General features: G+C 44.6%; 1 protein-coding gene across 4 annotated transcripts in view; it reads left to right on the top strand.

The window, feature by feature from the left end:
- Positions 1–18986, top strand: part of Pdk (pyruvate dehydrogenase kinase) — a 41051-nt gene extending 22065 nt beyond the window's left edge. For 3 of the 4 annotated variants that reach the window (XM_089549179.1, XM_089549181.1, XM_089549180.1), the window contains exons 2-12: positions 6524–6662; positions 8450–8521; positions 9023–9207; positions 11526–11612; positions 12676–12753; positions 12870–12946; positions 13217–13318; positions 14875–14985; positions 15553–15666; positions 16832–17052; positions 17516–18986. In XM_089549179.1, coding sequence (XP_089405305.1) covers positions 6524–6662; positions 8450–8521; positions 9023–9207; positions 11526–11612; positions 12676–12753; positions 12870–12946; positions 13217–13318; positions 14875–14985; positions 15553–15666; positions 16832–17052; positions 17516–17525 — 1196 coding nt within the window. In that variant the 3' untranslated portion in view covers positions 17526–18986. Of the gene's footprint in view, positions 1–6523; positions 6703–8449; positions 8522–9022; positions 9208–11525; positions 11613–12675; positions 12754–12869; positions 12947–13216; positions 13319–14874; positions 14986–15552; positions 15667–16831; positions 17053–17515 lie in introns of those variants that run through there. The other variant, XM_089549182.1, reaches the window with a different exon arrangement.
- The last annotated feature ends 216 nt before the right edge of the window (positions 18987–19202 follow it).

Below are 19202 nucleotides of genomic sequence, written 5' to 3'. Positions count from 1 at the left end.
ACTTCGAGGCCAAGCCGCATTGTTGTTTGCGAGTTCGTACCGAGCATTTGTATACTTGTACCGAAGAAGGCAGCTTTGTCTGCGACGAGACGGGACAATGCGACGCGTGCAGCTGAAGTACAGTTCAAATTTAAAAACTCGAGGAAAATGTGGGTTGTCTTTGCTAATTAGACTAGATCCGGTCCTGTTACATCATGCTGCCTCTTGCATTCAGTACGCTTACCCCGAGTTGGCACTCAGGCTCTACTTGAAGTGCACTTGTCGCCAACGAAATGTGCCCCTTTGCGGTGATCAGGAGAAGGCAAGATGCTTTCGCAGCAATTATGGGTAACCACTTCTGTGTCCGGATGGGACTTCATTTTAACACACAACCGTACCGTGATGGCTTGCATATCTGTGCAGGATGGATTGTCTAAAAATCCATCTTCAACAGCTGGAACAACCGAAAGGCGCATGCGTGTTCGATCACGTATTCGTTAGATTGAAAACTCCGCCTGTTTATGTTCAGAGGAGTATTGTGCAGTAAAGATATACTTAATTATTACTTTACTGCTATTTCTTATTTATTGCTCTGTTTTTCCTTTGGGTTCGTGGGTTATTATGTCATATCTTTCCTTCTTCATTTCTCTCTCTTTCTCTCTCTGTTCCTATTCCATCTTTCCTTCTTTGATTACGCCCGATGTGCTCCTGGATTAAGGTTTCCGTTCTGGGCGCCCAACGCTGCGGAAAGCTTGACACTCTTCCTGCGCGGCTACACTCTCCCGCGCGGTTCGGTGATGTCGCCTTCGAGCTTCGAGCCGCAGGGCCGGGGATTCCGCCCCCGAAACCGCAAAAATAGCGGCGCAGCGGCTGTTCGTTTCGGCCTTCCCGCTGACGCCGCGCGGATGCGATCCTCGCTGCTCCCTCCCGCCTCCCGGGTTTCGTGCTGCTGGCATCGCCCGCCCCAAGGCCGAAACGGCCGAACGGCGGCGGCGGCGCCGCTCACTGGCTGCTTTCCGCCCTCTTTTTACTGGCGTTGGGATAAGCGTCGGTCACATGGCGGCTGTCTAGTTGCCGCCGCCGGTTTCCGACTGCGGCCTTGTTGGGAGTAGCAGCTTATGTAATGTGCGAGAGGCCATCGATGTAACATGGCCTTTGCGGACAGGCGAGGTGAACTTACTTCCCTGCAGAACAAAACTTCCTGGACAGCCCGGCGCATGTTCTTTTTCACGCAAGCGGAGGAGGATTCTGCGGTGCACTTTTTGTTGCGCGGTGCAAAATAAGCAAAGCACGGCTTTAGGGAAGCTATGCAAAACGTGAAGCCGGCGGCGAACTATATGGCAAACGAAGTTTGTAGACACGGGCAGCGTTAACCGCGGTTACGCATGTTTACTGCTTCTTCTGAAGCATTTCTCTAACTTCGATCCCCTTGAAGGACCTTACGGCCAACTGGAGGGACAAGCCTCTTCCCTTACGACACAATAGTCACTGGAAGACGGCAACGGCAAACTTTCCTGCAGCTCCTATTCGCTAGCGCGGATCCCCCAGGAGTAAATTTCCGACTGGGAATCTGCTGCGCTGTGCTGCTTTTTGGCGGTTTCACTTGGTCCCAAATGGAACCTTGGTGCATTTGTACTGTGCCAGCAAGATATCTTGTTGGTTTTCTACAGGACTAACTGTTTCCAGCAGAAACCTCTCCGTCTTAGGTTGCTGGCTTTTTACTGGGTTAACTGCTTCCTGCAAAATTTTTGCTGGTTTTCTGCAGAACCAACTTGTTCCAGCAGAAACCTGCTGGTCCCAGCTTTAGAGCTTGCTGGCTTTAAACTTGGATTTGCTGCTTCCATCTGAGAGCTATTTGTTGTTGTTTGGAGAACTTTTTCTATTGTTTGGATAGCAGTGACGTTATTTAAACAGAAATGTCCACCTAAATCTTTTGGATTGTGCGTGGTCCTGCTGGGTGACATTTAGCATAGGTCGCGAGCATTGTTTTCCTGAATTTTTTGTGTGCGCTTAGCATTATAGAAACTGTTAACACTTGATTGCAATATTTTAGAAAGGTTGTTGTCCCTGCTGTTCCTGGCAACTGCTGATTCCAACAGCTGTTGGTCTCAGCAGCTGTTGGGAACCAGAAGATTCCCAGTTGGAAATTTGGATTCCCATTGGGTTACAATATGTAGTACTGATATGGATGGCCCCGGTGAAAATTTCCAACTGGGAATCTTCTGGTTCGCGGCAGCTGCTGATTCCAACCGCTGTTGGTCTCAGCAGGTGTTGGGAACCAGAACATTCCCAGTTGTAAATTTTCACTGGGGCCATATCAGTACTACATATTGTCGCATAGCGACGTTTCGAGTTTTTGGCGCAAATTGCTGGAGCCGGGAGCCGAAGAGAAGAGTGCGTCCTGAGAAAGTGTACGTGCTTGCCGTCGGCATGTCTTGAAAGGATTTGTTCTGATTGGTTCCGGTAACGGCTTTCTTGATTGGTCGATAAAAGGGTCGCCAGAATGCTGGTGAAGTGTATATAAGAGCGGGTTTCTCAACAAGGGTACTCGTGGGAGGAACGGCTGCCTTCCGGCTGCTGCTCGGGACCTTCGCTCCAAAGACGCTGCACGACCCAGCGTATGACTCAGTTTGTAAATTCGCATCTACCTTTAATAAATCAAGTTGATCAATGCGTCTCGATGCCTGCTGGTCCCCTTCTTCGATGCGGCGGAGCTCACGGCACGGCACGGAAGCACGCTTCGCTACAATATTGTAGCCCTCTCCTCTCCTCCCCCCCCCCCCCCCCCCCCCATTCGTCAGCAATGCATACTCTCTGCTGTCGCCTCGCGCACGATTGTGGTTTTAATGCGAAGTCTTTGATTAGTCTGCTATGTAACAGTAAAATATACTGTCGCGCCGACGCCCGCATACACCGCAGTAGCGGAAAAGCAACCGGCCTTGTGGCTCATAGAGTTAGTACGAGGTCTGTTAGAAAAGTATCCGACTTTATTTTTTTTTTGCGAACACCTGATGGATATGAAACAAGCGCGCTTACAGCAGCCGACCTTGAACCCTCGTGCACTGCACGAATTTTTTCCCGCTTGCCGATAGCGTCAGTCGCTGGGAAGCAGCGTTTGAATGAGGGAGTGCGCAGTGCTCTCGTCGGTTTTTTGTTGCAAGGAAAATGGCGGAGCGAGAGGAGCAGCGCTACTACCTCAAATTTTGCCAGAAACTGGGCGATAGCCAAGTGGAAATTATTCGAAATGTTCAGACGGCTTTCGGTGATGATGCTATGAGCAGCACACAGATTAAGCAGTGGTGCAACTGGTTTAACGACGGCCGCACATCCATGGAGAGAGAGCCACGCTCCGGTCGGCCATCAACATGCCGAAATGACCAGGTAATTGCCGAAGTGAACGCTGTGGTGATGCGGGACTGTTGTGTGACTATCCGAGAAATTGCGGAAGAGGTGGACATCAGCAATTTTTCTGCACATTCCATTATCACCGAAGATTTGGCTATGGAGAGAGTTGCGGCGAAATTCGTGCCGAAGCTGCTAACGGTGGAGAAAAAGCAGCTTCGTGTTGAAGTCTCACAGGAGATGCTGGATTTCACAAACAGTTACCCTGACTTCACCGACGCCGTAATCACTAGTGACGAGTCTTGGGTGTACGGGTACGACCCGGAAACCAAATCCCAGTCGTCACAGAGGACGCATTCCACGTCACCAAGACCAAAGAAGGCCTGACAAGTGCGCAGCAATGTCAAAGTGATGCTGACTGCTTTTTTGACTCCCTCTGTGTGGCACACCATGAGTACGCACCCCACAGGGTCAAAGAATGACTAAACAGTACTACAGGGATGTCCTCCATCGCCTACGTGGTGCTGTGCGGCGCAAGAGACCGGAATTAAGGTCAACAAGAAATTGGCGCATCCCTTGCGGCATTGCTCCTGAACATTCCTCGCATTTGATTCAGACTTTTCTGGCGAAAAACCAGACTCCTGTAGTTCAACAGGCTCCTTACTCTCCTGATATGTCCCCCTACGACTTCTGGCTGTTTCCTAAAATCAAGAGGTCATTGAAAGGAGCGCGATTTCAGAAAAGAAAGGACATTGTGGATGCAACGACAGCAGAGCTAAATTCCATTCCGAAAAGGGTCTTTTCGGAATACTTCCAACAATGGCAGCACCGCTGGGAGATGCATATGGAGCCCCAAGGAGACTACTTTGAAGGTTATTAGGTTTCTAACGCTCCAGTTATGCCAGTTTTTTTTCTTCGGCCAAAGGTTGGATACTTTTCTAACAGACCTCGTATGTGTGGCGTCAGAATTGTGCCAGCTGGAGACACTTAATTGTACAGTTGATCTCCGTGGCGCCGCATTTGCCCACATGGCGCGCGCGTCACGTGGACACACACAAAGGCGTGTGCCTGCCTTTGTGCCCGCTGTGGGCACTTTGCGGGCGGCGTCGCCATTGTCTTCACTGCTAGATGGAAGATCTGCCGCCGTTCGCTGGTTGTAAGCATGCCTACGCAGAGGACGCCATGCGTTCCTTGGCCTCTGCCGGCGCGGTTCTCTTTTTTTTTTTTTTGCCTCTGTGCTGCGCGCTTTAGAGCAGAAAGCCATTCGTGCCGGCACACCTTCGGCCAACTACTACCGCTCTCCGAGAGCATACGTGGTGGCCTCAAGAGTCGCGCTTTTTTCGTAATGTGAGCTTGCAAGCCTCGTGCTCATCATTCCCGAATGAAAATTTAATATGAAGTGGGATTTCAAATAGTCCCACTTGTTTTCAAGTGGTGCCATTTCAAAGCAGCTGATTTTACAAATAACCCCACTTGATTTCAAATGGTACCACTTAAGAGCAAGTGGTTTGCAAATGACACCACTAGACTGCAAGTGTCCGCAGCTGGCATCAAGTGGAACCACAATCCGTGTGCACATATATATTCAACACACAAGCAAAACTAATATGATTCTATAAGCAAAACTGTATGATTCTATGATTCTTATAAGAGGTAGCAGCGTAATTAACCTACTAAATAGTATTCATCATTTTCGCAGTCACTGTGGTCGAAATTATATGGAATAACTGCTCTCAAGGGGCTAGTTAGTGCCACTGATCCCAGTATAAGTGGGGTATTATATATGGAAGCAAAAGTGTGTTCTGTGGATGTGTACATAGAGATAATGTTATTTGTGTCTGACTAGAGTATGTGTTCGTGATGTATGCTCTGTCTTAATTTCCATGACATACTATTCTCACATCTTCTGTTCTCCTGTAAGTATGTTGGCAACCAGTCTGAGTGTCGTCCTGCAGCCCTCGCAAATTAGTTTTCTTTTTGCACCTTAGTAATATGTAAGTTGATTAAAGGCATGATTGGAATCACTTTCAAAACTAATCTGGAACCAACTGAAATATCCAGTTGGTTCCATTTGAAATTTCCAGTAGTTTTTTTTTTTCACTGAAGAGTTCCAAATGGACCCTTTGTCAAGTGGTATTTCTTGCAAGAGGTCCTTGTCTAATCACCCACTTCAAGTGGCCGCACTTGTGAAGTTTCCCCCTAGGGTGTGAATGTTAGGTTGTAGTTGTCTGCAGTGGATGCATGGACATCTGGTTTAAAAAGCTGTCATGAAAGGCATGCCCACCCTGCGAAGGTCTTGTAAAAGATCGCAGTATCAATAAATAAAAAATGCTGCTTTCAAGTCCAGTGCACACCAGTGACATTACTTAGTCAGTTCTCCCTATCTGCCCAGGTTATCCATTTCTGGAATGAAAACAGTTGCTGCATTTGTGGTGCTTTTGTGCTGGACATGAATGTTTTGCCACATTTCGTGTGCGGCAGGCTCTTCGATTCTAGGCTGCCCATCAGCCTACAATGCAAGCAGTGATGCAACAAAAGGAGCCATTATGTAATTAGCTGTTATGTGATGCTCACTTTAGCTTCTTTATGATGCTGAGAAGCAAAGGAATATAACGTTTAGACTGCACCTGCCGCGGGTTAAGGGCAAGTTGCTCGTGTCTGTGTAGTATGTAGCTCTGTGTGGCTTCACTTGCATGCAAGCAGCGTCAAATCCAGCATCTACATCTGTGCAGTACTGCTTGAACGGTCTGCACAAGATTGATTGGAGATGTGCAACTTCATGAGAGTTCAATGTGACTGCCCTTGCTGGGGTCATGAAGAAAGCTTATGATGACATTTTCATTGTTACCAGCATTAGGCATTTGTGTGTGAAATTAATATTTGGGAACTATTTGAGAATATTTCAGTAGCCGCAGGCAGATTTACGTTGAGGCAGAATGCAGGTCTGTTGCATAATGCATCTTTGGATCTACATGTTTGTTCACTTCTCTGGCAGAAATGGGAGGTGCATCATTCAGTATGAATCCTGTGCACCTTAATTGTACTTGTGTCATTTCTGTTAGCTGTACCTCTTGTGTGTCCTTGTAAGCTCATTCAGGCTGGCACCAGTCTTCTACTTCCCGAGCTCTTCACCTTCTTCACCTTCTCGTGGCTGGCATTAGTTTGACTTTTTTTTTTCTGCCATTCTTCTTCTCTGTCACAGGTGAAAATGCTTGTGAGAGGACATCATTTCTCTTCCTGCGTAAAGAACTGCCAGTGCGGTTGGCCAACATAATGAAGGAGATCCACCTACTACCCGAGAACCTGCTCAGCATGCCCTCAGTGGAACTGGTCAGAAGCTGGTGAGTGAAACAGAGTTTCACTAGAGACTAAAAGAAAAAGGTTAGTTGTTGCCATGCTTTTCCTTAGCTCCACTAGTTGCACTGGTGCAACAGTGTGCTGAAATGGAATTTCGATCCTCTGGCATAGTGATAGATTATGCTATTGTGCTATGCAGAAGCTTTCGAGCAGCCTGTAGCCACTTACTTACTAGCGGCACCTACTGGCGAGAAAGATGACTGCCGTAATTTGCCTGTCGTATTGTTGGTGGTATGCCAGTGTTTGCTGCAAGGAATTTGATTGGCATATTTATGTTAAGGCTGAAGTTTCAAAGTGCATTTCGAGGCACATTTTATGTTAGCTGTCGAAGAAGAGCATGCAGTGGGAAGGTGCTCTTTGGATATGGATATGCAAAATTTTTCTCGTATTTTCCTATGCTCCTGAGGAGACATGTACTGGAGGCCATGAACTTGACCCTTCCTTATAGAGAGGCCTGTTCGCAGCTACCTGCATAAATATACAGCTCATTTGGTGCGGTTCAGGAACAGGAAGTGCTGATTTGATGCCAGGAAAGCAGCGTCATGGTTGTTGTTGCAATTAACCTGCCAGGTCAGCAGCTGTCGTGCCAGATTGCTATTCTGGTAAATATTAATATGTTTAAGAAAAATGGTAGTTTATGAATAGGCTCGAGAACATTTTATGCTGTTAAGTAGATGCACTTTAACAGCTTGTGTATAAATCATGAGCTACCTTGTTAAAATGCGGATGAAGCTACAATTTGTGGCTTCTGAATCTGAGGCTCCTATATACATTCATGGGTCTGCGTAATATGTGCAAGGTTTACATGGATCGTGTAAGAGTTTGCTTAAACAAAAAATGACGAACGATTTAGTGTGATTTGCATTTGGCCTAACCACACTAGATCATCCACATTTTTTAAGGTGGAAGCCTTTGATGCCTAATCGTTGTAGGCAGGAGTTGTCGACAGAAATGTCACGCTTTTCAATTGGTCGAAATTGTTGTGACGTCACAGTGCGCGATTTTCAAATGGGGCCAATTGTACTTAGGCTGGCAACCATGCAACTTAAAGGGATGTATAGTGATGCTCCAAGTAAGTGGGACTGAGTTTAGTTAATTAACCAATTAGCCTAATTAACCTTTCTAGTCAGACCAGATAAATAAATAACACTGAGTAGAAAATTCGTCGAGTTGGGGAATCGAACCAGGGCCTCCAGAGTGCGAGACGGGCATGCTACCACTCCGCCATGCCAGCTGGATGGTTTGAAATGAGCAAAGGCGCGTCTAGTGAATATGGTTTCTTCGTTCACTCCCATCTTCCTCCCTTCTGGTTACAGCGAGGTTCAGGCGTCCACGGAGATATGCCAGACAGATACATTTCCTTTCCTCAAAAACCAAATTACCGACGTTCTATGGACTCCCTGGCAGCGTTGCAAGACGCTGTCGTGTTCCACATTTAGAGGCGAAGCTTAACATCTTAACTACACATCAGTGACACAAGCAGCAACACCGCGCTTAAGGCTTTCGCCTCACTGCACTTTAGGTCAACAAAGTGCCCCCCTGAATTTTTTCTTGTGTCCACATTTGCCTGTTACTAAAACAAAGTCAGTGTCAAGAATAGGAGCAACTGTCATTTTGTGCAGGTGCTCATCCTCGTCAAGGCAGGCAATCTGAATCTGTTTCAACCAGTGCTAACTTATGTGCTTCACTCGATTATTGCATAAATGCAGCATGTGGAATTCTTTTATTGCTGCAGTCATTACTAGCACATAACTGCCCTGATGCCATGCAGGTATGAAAGGAGTTTCGAGGAAATACTGGAGTTCGAAAATGCTGGAAGTGAAGATAAAAAGGCCATGGCAAAGTAAGTCACTGCAAGATCACACTTCACATTTGTGTAGACCCTAGAATTAGTGCACTTAATTTTGTAATTGCATTCAAGAACATTTCTACTTCTTGTACTGTACGCATTGTTTACTGTTAAACATACTCAAAAAGTTATAACTGCTTCCATCTGCATTTTTTTGTGTATGCTTGCAATCTTTATAAGGGTTTTTTTAGCTCTCATAGTACAGAGCAAGTGACTGTGGATTCATGTTTAGTGCCATCGATTTCAGGACAGTGTCATACAATTTGAAGTTTCATTGATTATGCTCATTTATGTTTTTCCACAACATTGTATTCTATGGAGTATTCTATGATGTAATTTGTGTAAAATTATTTTTTATGTTAATTGGTTGTACATTACGTGCTGCATTTTAAATTTCATCTTTGTATTTTGCTAGGCTTACTGTATTGTTCCATGTACAAATTGTTGAATGTCATCTCAGTGCTTATGCTTGTTCTTCTGTCTTTTGCTGTGCAGATTTTGTGAAGCACTGATCAAAATTAGGAACCGCCATTCAAATGTTGTTCAGACCATGGCACAGGGCGTGATTGAGCTGAAAGAATCGCATGAGCCAGATCCAAAGACAGAGCACAGCATACAGTACTTCCTGGACCGCTTTTACATGAACAGGATCTCCATCAGAATGCTCATCAATCAGCACAGTAAGGAGCAGTAACATTTCTTACGACACATTGCTCGCATATGTCGTTGGTCACTATCAGTGTCTATAGTGTCATTAAAGGGACAGTGAGGAGAGCTCTATCAATATTTTTTTTACAGCAAAATCCGATAGTTTGGCATTTCATGGCTTTGTTGCCACTTCGCCGGCAGCGAAAGATGCATTTATTTCTAAGAAATTTGGATTCGAAGTTGAAAAAGTTTTTCCCGCCGCTCTGATTCAAACTTGGGATTCTCCTATGACGACACAGGACTAAGTGACCCGAAACATGACGTGCGCACGACGTTACGCAGACTCCGTGATTTCTGCTGGCCAGCAGTGCGGCCTGGCAGCAGCCGAAAACAAAGCTACCGCCGGCCGCACGTTGAAGGCATCTATCGGCTATTGCAGTCGTCGCTACCGTCGCTTCGTTTACATTTGCACCGGCGTTTTGCCAGCGTTACGATGGATCCCGTTCTCGCAGTCGTCAACGAAGTTCTCGCAAATAGACACCTTTAGCATACCGTGTACCTTGTTACCGCTAGCGGAATACCGGGAGCTCGCCTACTGCCGGAGAGCAGGCACTGATTGGTCCCGATGCTGCAGGCGCACGCGTAGCTTCCGGATACGTGGCGCCATCTGGCGACGTCAAGGAGATTTGCGCATGCATTGGCTGCGCCTCAGTGATTTGTGGCTTCTCGTGTTCTAGTGTTTCTAGAACCATTGGTTCTAGCAACACTGTTTTGTCCTATGACGTCATCACGCTTGTACTTGCGAGTTTGGCCTGTGGTGGCGATACATGTATTTTGGTTCTTGCTCTTTTCTACGTTACAAGAGCTTTGTTGTCAGTATGAGTGGCGTTTTTGTAATCAGGAGCTGGTATTCTGTCAATACAAGCCAGCTTCAATTTCTCCTCAGTGTCCCTTTAATACATTGCCATATTGCACTGGCATTAATAAATGTGTATAAAGTAGACTCTGGTGAGGTTTAATATGAAAAACAAGGCACTGCTAGAAGGAAAACATAATTACAGATGAGTCTGAACTCAGTTGGGTTGAACTCAAATCGTTATGTGGTTCTGAATATTGTAGATTTTTAAAATCTGTTAAAATTGGCCGTATGGCTTTACTGTAAAGAGCTATGGAAAATCTATATTGTGAGATTGCGTTATTGCTAGAAAGAATGATAACTTGGAAAATACGATAATTGCACTGTCGCTAAAAAATTAGCCGACGATACGCTTCTCGGTAATGCGATTTTGGTTTGGTTGATTGATTTATTGGGGTTTAACGTCCCAAGGCGACTCAGGCTATCAGGGATGCTGTGGTGAAGGGCTCCGGAAATTTCGGCCACCTGGGGTTCTTTAACGTGCACTGACATCGCTCAGTACACGGGCCTCTAGAATTTCGCCTTCGTCGAAATTCGGCCGCCGCGGTCGGGATCGAACCCGCGTCATTTGGGTCAGCAGCCGATCGCCGTAACCACTGAGCCCTCCATGGCGGGTTTAGTGCGATTTTGAGCACAGCTGCCGTGCTACTCGAGCTGTAGGCGACCGCATACTCGCCGCGCTGCCTGTGGTCTAAAAAGTTATACCACGTGGTAGCAGAAGCAACCGGAGCAAGCTTGTGTCCAGTTTGAAATGCTGGCAAAATTTGTATCAGCCAAAATTTGTATCAAAACAAATATGCATATATTTTTTGGTTTTCTTAATGAATACTTGGGGATTCCAACTTGGCTGTGCTGAAACAAGGGACCTAACAAAAGGCTTTTGGTTTCCATTCATATATGCTTGGTTCCAATTTGGCATAGCTGTGGTAAAGAAATAAGCGCAACAGGTCATTGCTCCCAGCTAAGGCTACATGCACTGGCACAAGAGTTAGTGTATATCTCGGCACATTCAGCACTGTCAGTATGGAAAGGCACAAAGCATCGCATTGCAATAGTTTTTTTTTCAGTCTGTGATTTAGTCCTCAGCTAAAGTTTTTCGTAGACATACTCAGTGGTGTTATTTGCCAGGCTGTATGTGTAATGTGGTTTTGTAACTTGAAATCATTGATGCACAATATTGCTTGATTGAATAACGGTGAATCTGATATTAAAGGTGCCTGCATTTGATATCGATAGGCAGTATCAAGCTCAGTATGAGCTACACTGCACTGGCACCTGCCCGGGTGCTCGCACGGTGTAGCTCATACTGAGTGCGATGGTACCTGCAGTTTTGTTCATAGAAATTTCTAAATGTATGCGCTGATCAAATATCGGTGCGGTACGTGTTTGTCTTGAACATCAGCAGTTGCTTCATAGCCATTTTTCTTCTTTCAGCTTCCCTCTTTGGAAATGAGAACAACACGCACCCTCGGAATATTGGTTCCATTGACCGCAACTGCAACGTTGCCTCTATAGTTGAAGGTAAAGTTTTGCACCTAATTTTTTGAAGGGTTGTATAGATGAACCCGCAATAGTATTGGGCTGTGCAACTGAGTTATGGGATTTTGTGAAGCATGCATACCATAATATGGCGGTACATGAACACGTTTCACCAAAACAATCGCCATCTACAGCAGTGCACTTTCTACACTGAAGAAATCCTACACTGAAGAAGAAAATCCTAGGTCGTTGGAAACCTAGGATTCTGTCGCAAATAAATTCGTGTAGGGTGGGGTTGAAGTGAAACATTTCAAGTCCTTTCTGACAAAGTGTTGACTGGTAAATTGTTTACTACTCATATCTGTTGTTACGAGCCAAAAAGAAGCGATAACATATGCAGGCTATGTGGCAGGTAACGCAAAATTTTATATCGCACTTGGTTTGCTCCGTTATTGTTGACGTGTGGACACAAGCTGTTGTACAGCGGGATAGCCCTGTTTCTGTCCAATAATTTCAGGGCTGTGCAGCGTCACTGTCACAACAGTACTGCCATACAGTGCTGTAGCAAAATCAGTTTGCAAAAAATTGGTGCAGATGGATGAACAGCTGCCATGGCTTTGTTTGAGTGTAAGCCATTGGTTTGTAGCAGTGAAAGTGCTACCAGGTGTTTCAAATGGTGCTGCAGGCCTAAGCATATGTGCTGAAGACCATTGATTGACTACCCTAGCTAACTGTTCACTTTTTATTTGTAAATAGTAGCTTTGCACGGCAGTGTTCTTCCTGTGGTTTTAAAATTCGTATTTCGCATGTTCAAACACTAATGCTACTGCAGTGTTGCTGACAAAGTTTACTTAGTATGAGCATTTCTTTAACCTTGTCATAAGTTTGTGTAAATATGAGAGTGATGGTAGAATTCCTGGGCTGCAAGCTGCAGTGGCAAGTGCTAACTGCATTGTTCCCGTCATGTGGCTAAGTAGGCCTTTTTTTGCTCAGTTACTGTGTTGCATTTGATGTGCTTTGGTACCGAAGTGATCAGCCTTTCAGCGAGTGCAAAGCTCTACTCATTTTCATCATTTCAAATAAATGTTGTCTTCTAATTTTTCAGATGCCTATGAGAATGCAAAATTTCTTTGTGACCAGTATTATCTCACATCTCCTGGCCTGGTTGTTGAACAATGTGATGGTAGGTGCTTAAAAATTTTAATTCCACTCTCACATTTAGTACTGTTCAATTGTTCAGTAAATAGTGCTGTCTCCACTTTTTTTTTTCTAATTGGAACTCATGCGCTTTGTTTGCAGTGATATCCCCAAATTCCACCATTTGTGTAGACTATGTGCCATCGCATTTGTACCACATGCTGTTTGAGCTTTTCAAGGTGAGTTTCACAGGCACCTTGTATTTGTAATCTAGGTCAGGATGATGAAGGAGCTTAAATCCTGTTGTTTATTGCGAGCAGTTGTCATTGTTGTTGAGCTTATAGTTCGGTATTTAAATCTGGCTGCATGTTCTTCGCACATTTTTTTTTTTGTCACTGCTTAATATGAGGAATTAACATGAGCGTTGGGAAGCATCCTGTATAGATAGGGTGTCACTGGAGCTACTGGATGCTCATTATTTTCAAAACTTTTTCTGCTTGCTCGAACAGAACTCCATGAGGGCCGTGGTTGAGTACCATGGGACTGAGGCTGACGAGTTTCCTCCGCTGAAGGTGCTCATTGCTCGGGGGAGAGAAGACCTCACCATTAAGGTTTGTTGCACAGGTCCGTGCTTGAAGAGGTCCTTCGCACAGTGCCATTTTTTTCTTTGTCTTCACTGACCACACAGTTTGATGCGTAGTCTCATTGTTGATTTTTGCATTTGTCGTTCACCAAAAGAGGCCCGTGTACTGTGCGATGTCAGTGCACGTTAAAGAACCCCAGGTGGTCGCAATTTCCGCAGCCCTTCACCGCGGTGTCCCTCGTAGCGTGAGTCGCTTTGGGACGTAAAACCCCGATAAACCACCTACTTCGTTCATTATTTTTTGTTTTCATAAGCTCTATTTTCATTGCTTTGATTTCCTCGAGGAACACAAGATTTCATGATGTGGCCCTAATGAGGTGGAGGATTATGTGAAGTGGTAGCTGAGCCCACGTGTGCAGCATGAACCTGTGGGGTACACGCGGAAGGAAACACAACACAAAGTGTGTCAACACAAATTCCTAACGTAGTAAAATGCAACTGAAGAAACATAATATGACGCTAATATATGAAGAGTAAAATTTCATAAAAATCGTACGGATAAATTATTGTTAGGGATGTGCTAAGAGATCATAAGTGCATTGACCTAAGGAAAGCCAACAGCGCACAGCATCATATACGAGAGGGAAATGACAGAATCTGGAATCGACATGTTATGCCTAGACGTGCTAGTTCTTCTCTCCATATTCATTTCGATTATTCAGTAATGTGCCCACCATAACGTTTTAAATGGGTCACTCTTGGCCATTGTAGTTGCAAGCGGTTACGCTTGTGCTGCCATTGCTGACATTCCATTGAACTGTTACTGCAACTCCATTTCTGTTCACGTCTGTTGCCTGTACGATTGTAACGGCACTGTCTTCGAGAAGTCACTAAGTGCAAATACTTAGTAGTCATATGAATTTTTTCTCATTTCAGCTAGAATGCACACACATAAGATGTAGACAAAAAGAGCCTTTTAACAAACTGTTCTACTATGCCAACATGGTATGGTTTCCAGATGTAAAAAAGCATGTTCTCACACTTGAAAGGGTACAAAAAGCGTTATCCAGTTTATCTGTAATTGCTACAAGTGCACAAATTCACCAACTGACCTTGCGCTGGCTACGCAACCCTCAAGAACAGAGCAAGGTTCAGCGCTCAGTTTTTATATTTGCTTTTACACAGCGTGCTTAGGCTGAATCCTGCTGCTTTTGTCAGGTACAAACATACCAGGCCGACGCGACATGATCACACTTTTTACTGTAGAAAAGTTCTATTGTACAACAATAATTTTCACTTTTCATTTTTTTCCACAAGTTGTGCGGAAATGTGATTCTCTAAACCCTACCAATATTACTCAGCCAGCAATAGAACAGTTCACAAAATTTTAGAACAAACAGCATTCACGGCAACTTAGCCTTTGTTTTTTTAGTTTTTCACGCGATGCATTGTAGCCACCAGCATTTCGCCTTGTTGGTTCTTGTTTGCAGTATGGTTCCCGCTGTGCTTGTTTGATTGTTACACATGTGCCTACTTTTGTAAAAATCTCGTATGGGATTGACAGTGTTCTGAAATAATTTGCAGCTGTCTGACAAAGGTGGAGGCATCCCGAGATCATGTATAGAGCTGCTGTTCCAGTACATGTACTCCACTGCACCGCAGCCTTCAGCATCCGGCCTCAACTCCGCACCTCTGGTGAGCGCACCTGCCTGTCACCTACATGTCTGCTGTGCAGAGCCGTTAGTAATGTCGATGCGCCTTGTCTCACTGTGTTTCGATGTATGTCTCGTTTGCTACCGTTTGAGGACCCGTTCAGCTCAGAGTAGTGGAGTAGTCGAGCTCCACACGACAACGGTGTTATTGGATTCGCATGTAAGGTTTCTAGTATACTGCTGAGTTCATGCAAAAGCAACAAAGAAAGTTGGCTGTTGTCTTGCCTTATCTGTGAAAGCCAATCAAGAGCATAACTTCAAGGAAAGTGCACCTTTGGACTCTGTTTGTACTATATCGCTTTTCTTCCAACAGCAAAAATTTTGATCTCAATTGTGGTTTGATATGCTACATCACCAAGTACAAGTGAATCTTACTTAGCGTAGTTTTTCGCTATGCATACCGTACATGTCGTAATTACGCATCCAATGTCCAGAGCTCACAAGTGAACCTGCATATGCCTTCGTAGCTTCACCCAAGCATTTATTTTTCAGATGCACTGTACTTTCCTTCTTTTTGCCATAGTTTCTTTCACATTTATCGTGATTTCAGGCTGGCTATGGCTACGGCTTGCCCCTGTCCCGGCTGTATGCCCGCTACTTTCGTGGGGACCTGATTTTGACTTCCTGTGAAGGATACGGAACTGATGCTCTCATCTACCTCAAGGTCAGTGCCTTTCACATGTGTATAATGCTGTACCCAACATGCCAGCAGATACTGTAGGTAATGTGCTTGAGCTGCTAAGAAGCCAAAAGGGCCAACACTCAATGAAACCAACATAAGCTCAAGATGAGCTGTATTTCAGTTATATGTAACCGACTTCCTGCAGTAGTAGTCTACTTTTTAAGCACGCATGGCTAAGACAAACTGTGCCCTAAAGCTTCACTGTAAGCTTTCGATGGGTTGCACTCCATGCACCCTGTGTTCTATACTCAATTTCATGCATCAGGCGCAACGCTGTCAAAGTTAGTCTTGTTTGCACTGCCTACATCCACGACCAAAAAGTAGTGTGTTCCTTGTGGCAAGCAAAAAATAATAAATGCTGTGCCTGCAGGCTTATTACGATACATTTGTCATGAGCTTTATTAAATGCGCTGTTGCTGCTGATGACACGCTGTCACTTTCTCATGCCTTAGACCACTCTGCCACAAAACATGCATTTCGTAACACGCCTCCCTTTATTTTTTTCATGCAGATGACTTCTGTGGCTTTTAAAGTGTTGCACCTGGTGTGTGAAACAGAGTACAGGTTCATGCAGCAATGCACTAGAAAAAAAGATCATTGTAATTTGCCATTGAAACCTAGAGGTGTGCTCAGCAAACAAGAAGCATTGAATGGCTGAGGTGTTTCTTTTTGGTCTTTGCGCATTCACACACTCGCAGGAAATTTCTGCCCTGAGTTGTTATTTGATAGGTATACCGTTGCCTTCAGATGTAGGTGCAGAATTTGCTATGTGTAGATACAGAAGTCGGTGTAGTTGGCTGCAGGGTGAAGGGATGGCCTATCTGCTGACATATGGTGCAAGGTGAGGTTCTGCACAACTGCAGTTTTAAAAGAAAAAAGAAAGCTTCCAGTTTACATTTTACAAATACATCTTTTTCTAGGAAACATTAGCTGTTGATCAGCAGCATTCCCTGTTGTTCTCATACTTCTTATTTTGCGTTGCCTGTGTTTAGTTAACCATTTTCTTAGAAAATAGAACTGTCTTCATGAAAACAAATGCGAGCCTACTAGTTCAGCTTCAAACCCATTTTGTTTGATTGTCTCTTGGTTTACATGCCTCATGCACGTCGAAGTAAGGCTGACTTTTCTGGGTGCCTTTTCTGTGCAGGCGCTCAGCAATGAGGCTAACGAAATGCTGCCAGTGTTCAACAAGACGTCAAGCAAGCACTACAGCTCAGCAGTAGGTGCCAGTGATTGGATTGCACCCCCGGGCCCACCTCCGCCCGCTCCTTCGCCCCAGGGCCTCCGCCACATCTCCAACCTGCCCCTGAACACAGCAGCCAAGCAGTCAGTGGTCGTGCGAAAGTTCTCTCAACAGCACAAGAGCAAGTAAGTAAATGGTTGCAACTATCAACTGTGGCACGGTACTGTGTACTCTTTCCAGTCATCATGCAAGACTATAAACATACTTCACACTGCGTACTGAATTATGAATACACATCATAGTGGACCCCCTGCGCTAATAATGGCATCACTAGTCTTCAGTATGACAGGGATAAAGTGCTGAACATGCATGCTGGTGCCCTACAACGTATCGTGGTGCAGCAAAATTTTGCACAAGCCCATTACTCCTCCTGGGCCATCAATCCCACCTCATCTGAAATGTGACAAATGGTTTGCAAGTGTGTCAGCTCAGCAGTTGCAACTAGTGACCAGCAATCGTAGACTGCTCTGCCCAGAGTTCACAAAACATGTAACTGCTTCCTCGCGCATGTCAGACAGACCACTGCAGTCATTACGTTTTATTGCTCACTGTGGGCTTCCTTTTTTTTTTTTTGTCTCTGAATTGCAGGAATCTGTGAAGAAGAGACACAAGCCGCCATGGATTGTTTGCTGGTGCCTGTAAATAATATCTCTACAAAATGTCTCTTATGTGAAAGTGACCACTTTTCTTTTTATCTGAAGAAGTCGTTTAATATTTTTTGTACATGCTGTGCACCAACAAGATCGAGGCTTGCATCGTATGGACCGCAGTCTCTCTCTCAAGGGGATGTATAAATGCTTGTTAGCTAAAGGAACGGCAAGTGTGTGGTTAAATTTTGCAGGTGGTGGCATTGGGTGAACAGTTTTGAGTAGTACCCCATTCACTTGTGCTACATGCATGTCTTGACTGAAATATTGAAATACGCCACTTTCAGTGGTAATGCTGAACAAAGGAAGCAGCATTTTGCTAGGGAGGGAGCCTCCATGGCAAGCATTTTGCCTTTTTGGCCACAGATGGTGTCATCACACTGAGGGATTTCCAGGTTTCTAGGCTTGGCTTTCTGAAGATGACATCATATACAAGCAAACTGCTTGGCAATGAGTGTTTATACATGCCCCTGGAACTGATGCAAACAATGCAGATGTCTCCAGAGTATACAATGGCCCCTTACACTCATGGAAAAAACACCCCAGGCCGTGTTTCAGGCACGACAGCTCGTTCAGATATGGGACAGTTGTTGAAATATCAATTTAAGATCTAACAACAGTTGAGCCAGCACAACATCTTGTTTGTATAACAAAATCCTTGTACATAGTCTTGTGTAGGCGAGCCAAAGCTACGCTGTTGTTATAAAATGAATGGTAATGCCGCTGTGATCACGAGTTCTTAAAAAGTCAATTAAGTCTCACGTATAAGCTCTTTTCTGTTTGCCATTTTTATTGTGGCCAATTTTATTGCACTTTTTTAAAGTTGATGCTGATAAGTTATTTCTGCTAAGGGAGCACTCTGCACTTGATGTTTATCAACTGAACTCAACACTTGCTTCTATATCGTTTTTGTGAAAATTTGAAACCAAGCGCGACAGTTAAGCAAACTGCGGAATTCTAGCCTTAACTTTATATACCCCAAGAATGAAATGTGTACAACTCTAAGAAGTCAGATATATTTTGACTTCACGTTAGCTCCATCATATTGTGACTCTTTCCAGTAAGGACCCAAATGCATGTGTTTTGTCACTGAGCAAGGTGTATTTGTGATAGCCTATCAGTGCAGTTTTTAGTTTGGTGCTGAAATTTGTGCAATGCTACCTATTATCACATTTTGTCTAAATGTCAGAATTGTACTTGGTTTTGTGCAACATCCTCTTTAGCTGCTCATATTGTCACCCTCTGTCAAAAACTGTGTGGATGCTTGTGTATTCGCATGAAAGTACGAGGCACCACAAGCAGCATGTTTGTGATGTCGCAATGCACCCGTTGATTTTATCTTTTTACAGTGGGAGTCAAATCTGAACTTGACACCAAAAAATTTGGAATAAACATGTCTTCGTTTTGTTTAACTACAATGGTACTAAATCTTTGCAGCCATCATTTGGTGCAGACTTGACAAAATTGAAAGCACACACCTAAATCTAACAATCTGTTGACTGAGGGGGGGGGGTTCATTTGTTAAAACCTACAGCAGAAGCTTCAAATCGTTTCTTCATCGAGCATAGAGTTTCTCCACAAAAGCTAGCCAAGTGTTTCACAGTAAAAGTTCATTTTTGTTTTTTTAA

The sequence above is a fragment of the Amblyomma mixtum genome, chromosome 6 (assembly GCF_055824585.1).
Source record: "Amblyomma mixtum isolate Tamu chromosome 6, ASM5582458v1, whole genome shotgun sequence".
In the NCBI taxonomy this organism is placed as follows: domain Eukaryota; kingdom Metazoa; phylum Arthropoda; class Arachnida; order Ixodida; family Ixodidae; genus Amblyomma; species Amblyomma mixtum.
Note: the sequence above shows the minus strand (reverse complement) of the source record. Positions and strands in the feature narration are given on the sequence as shown.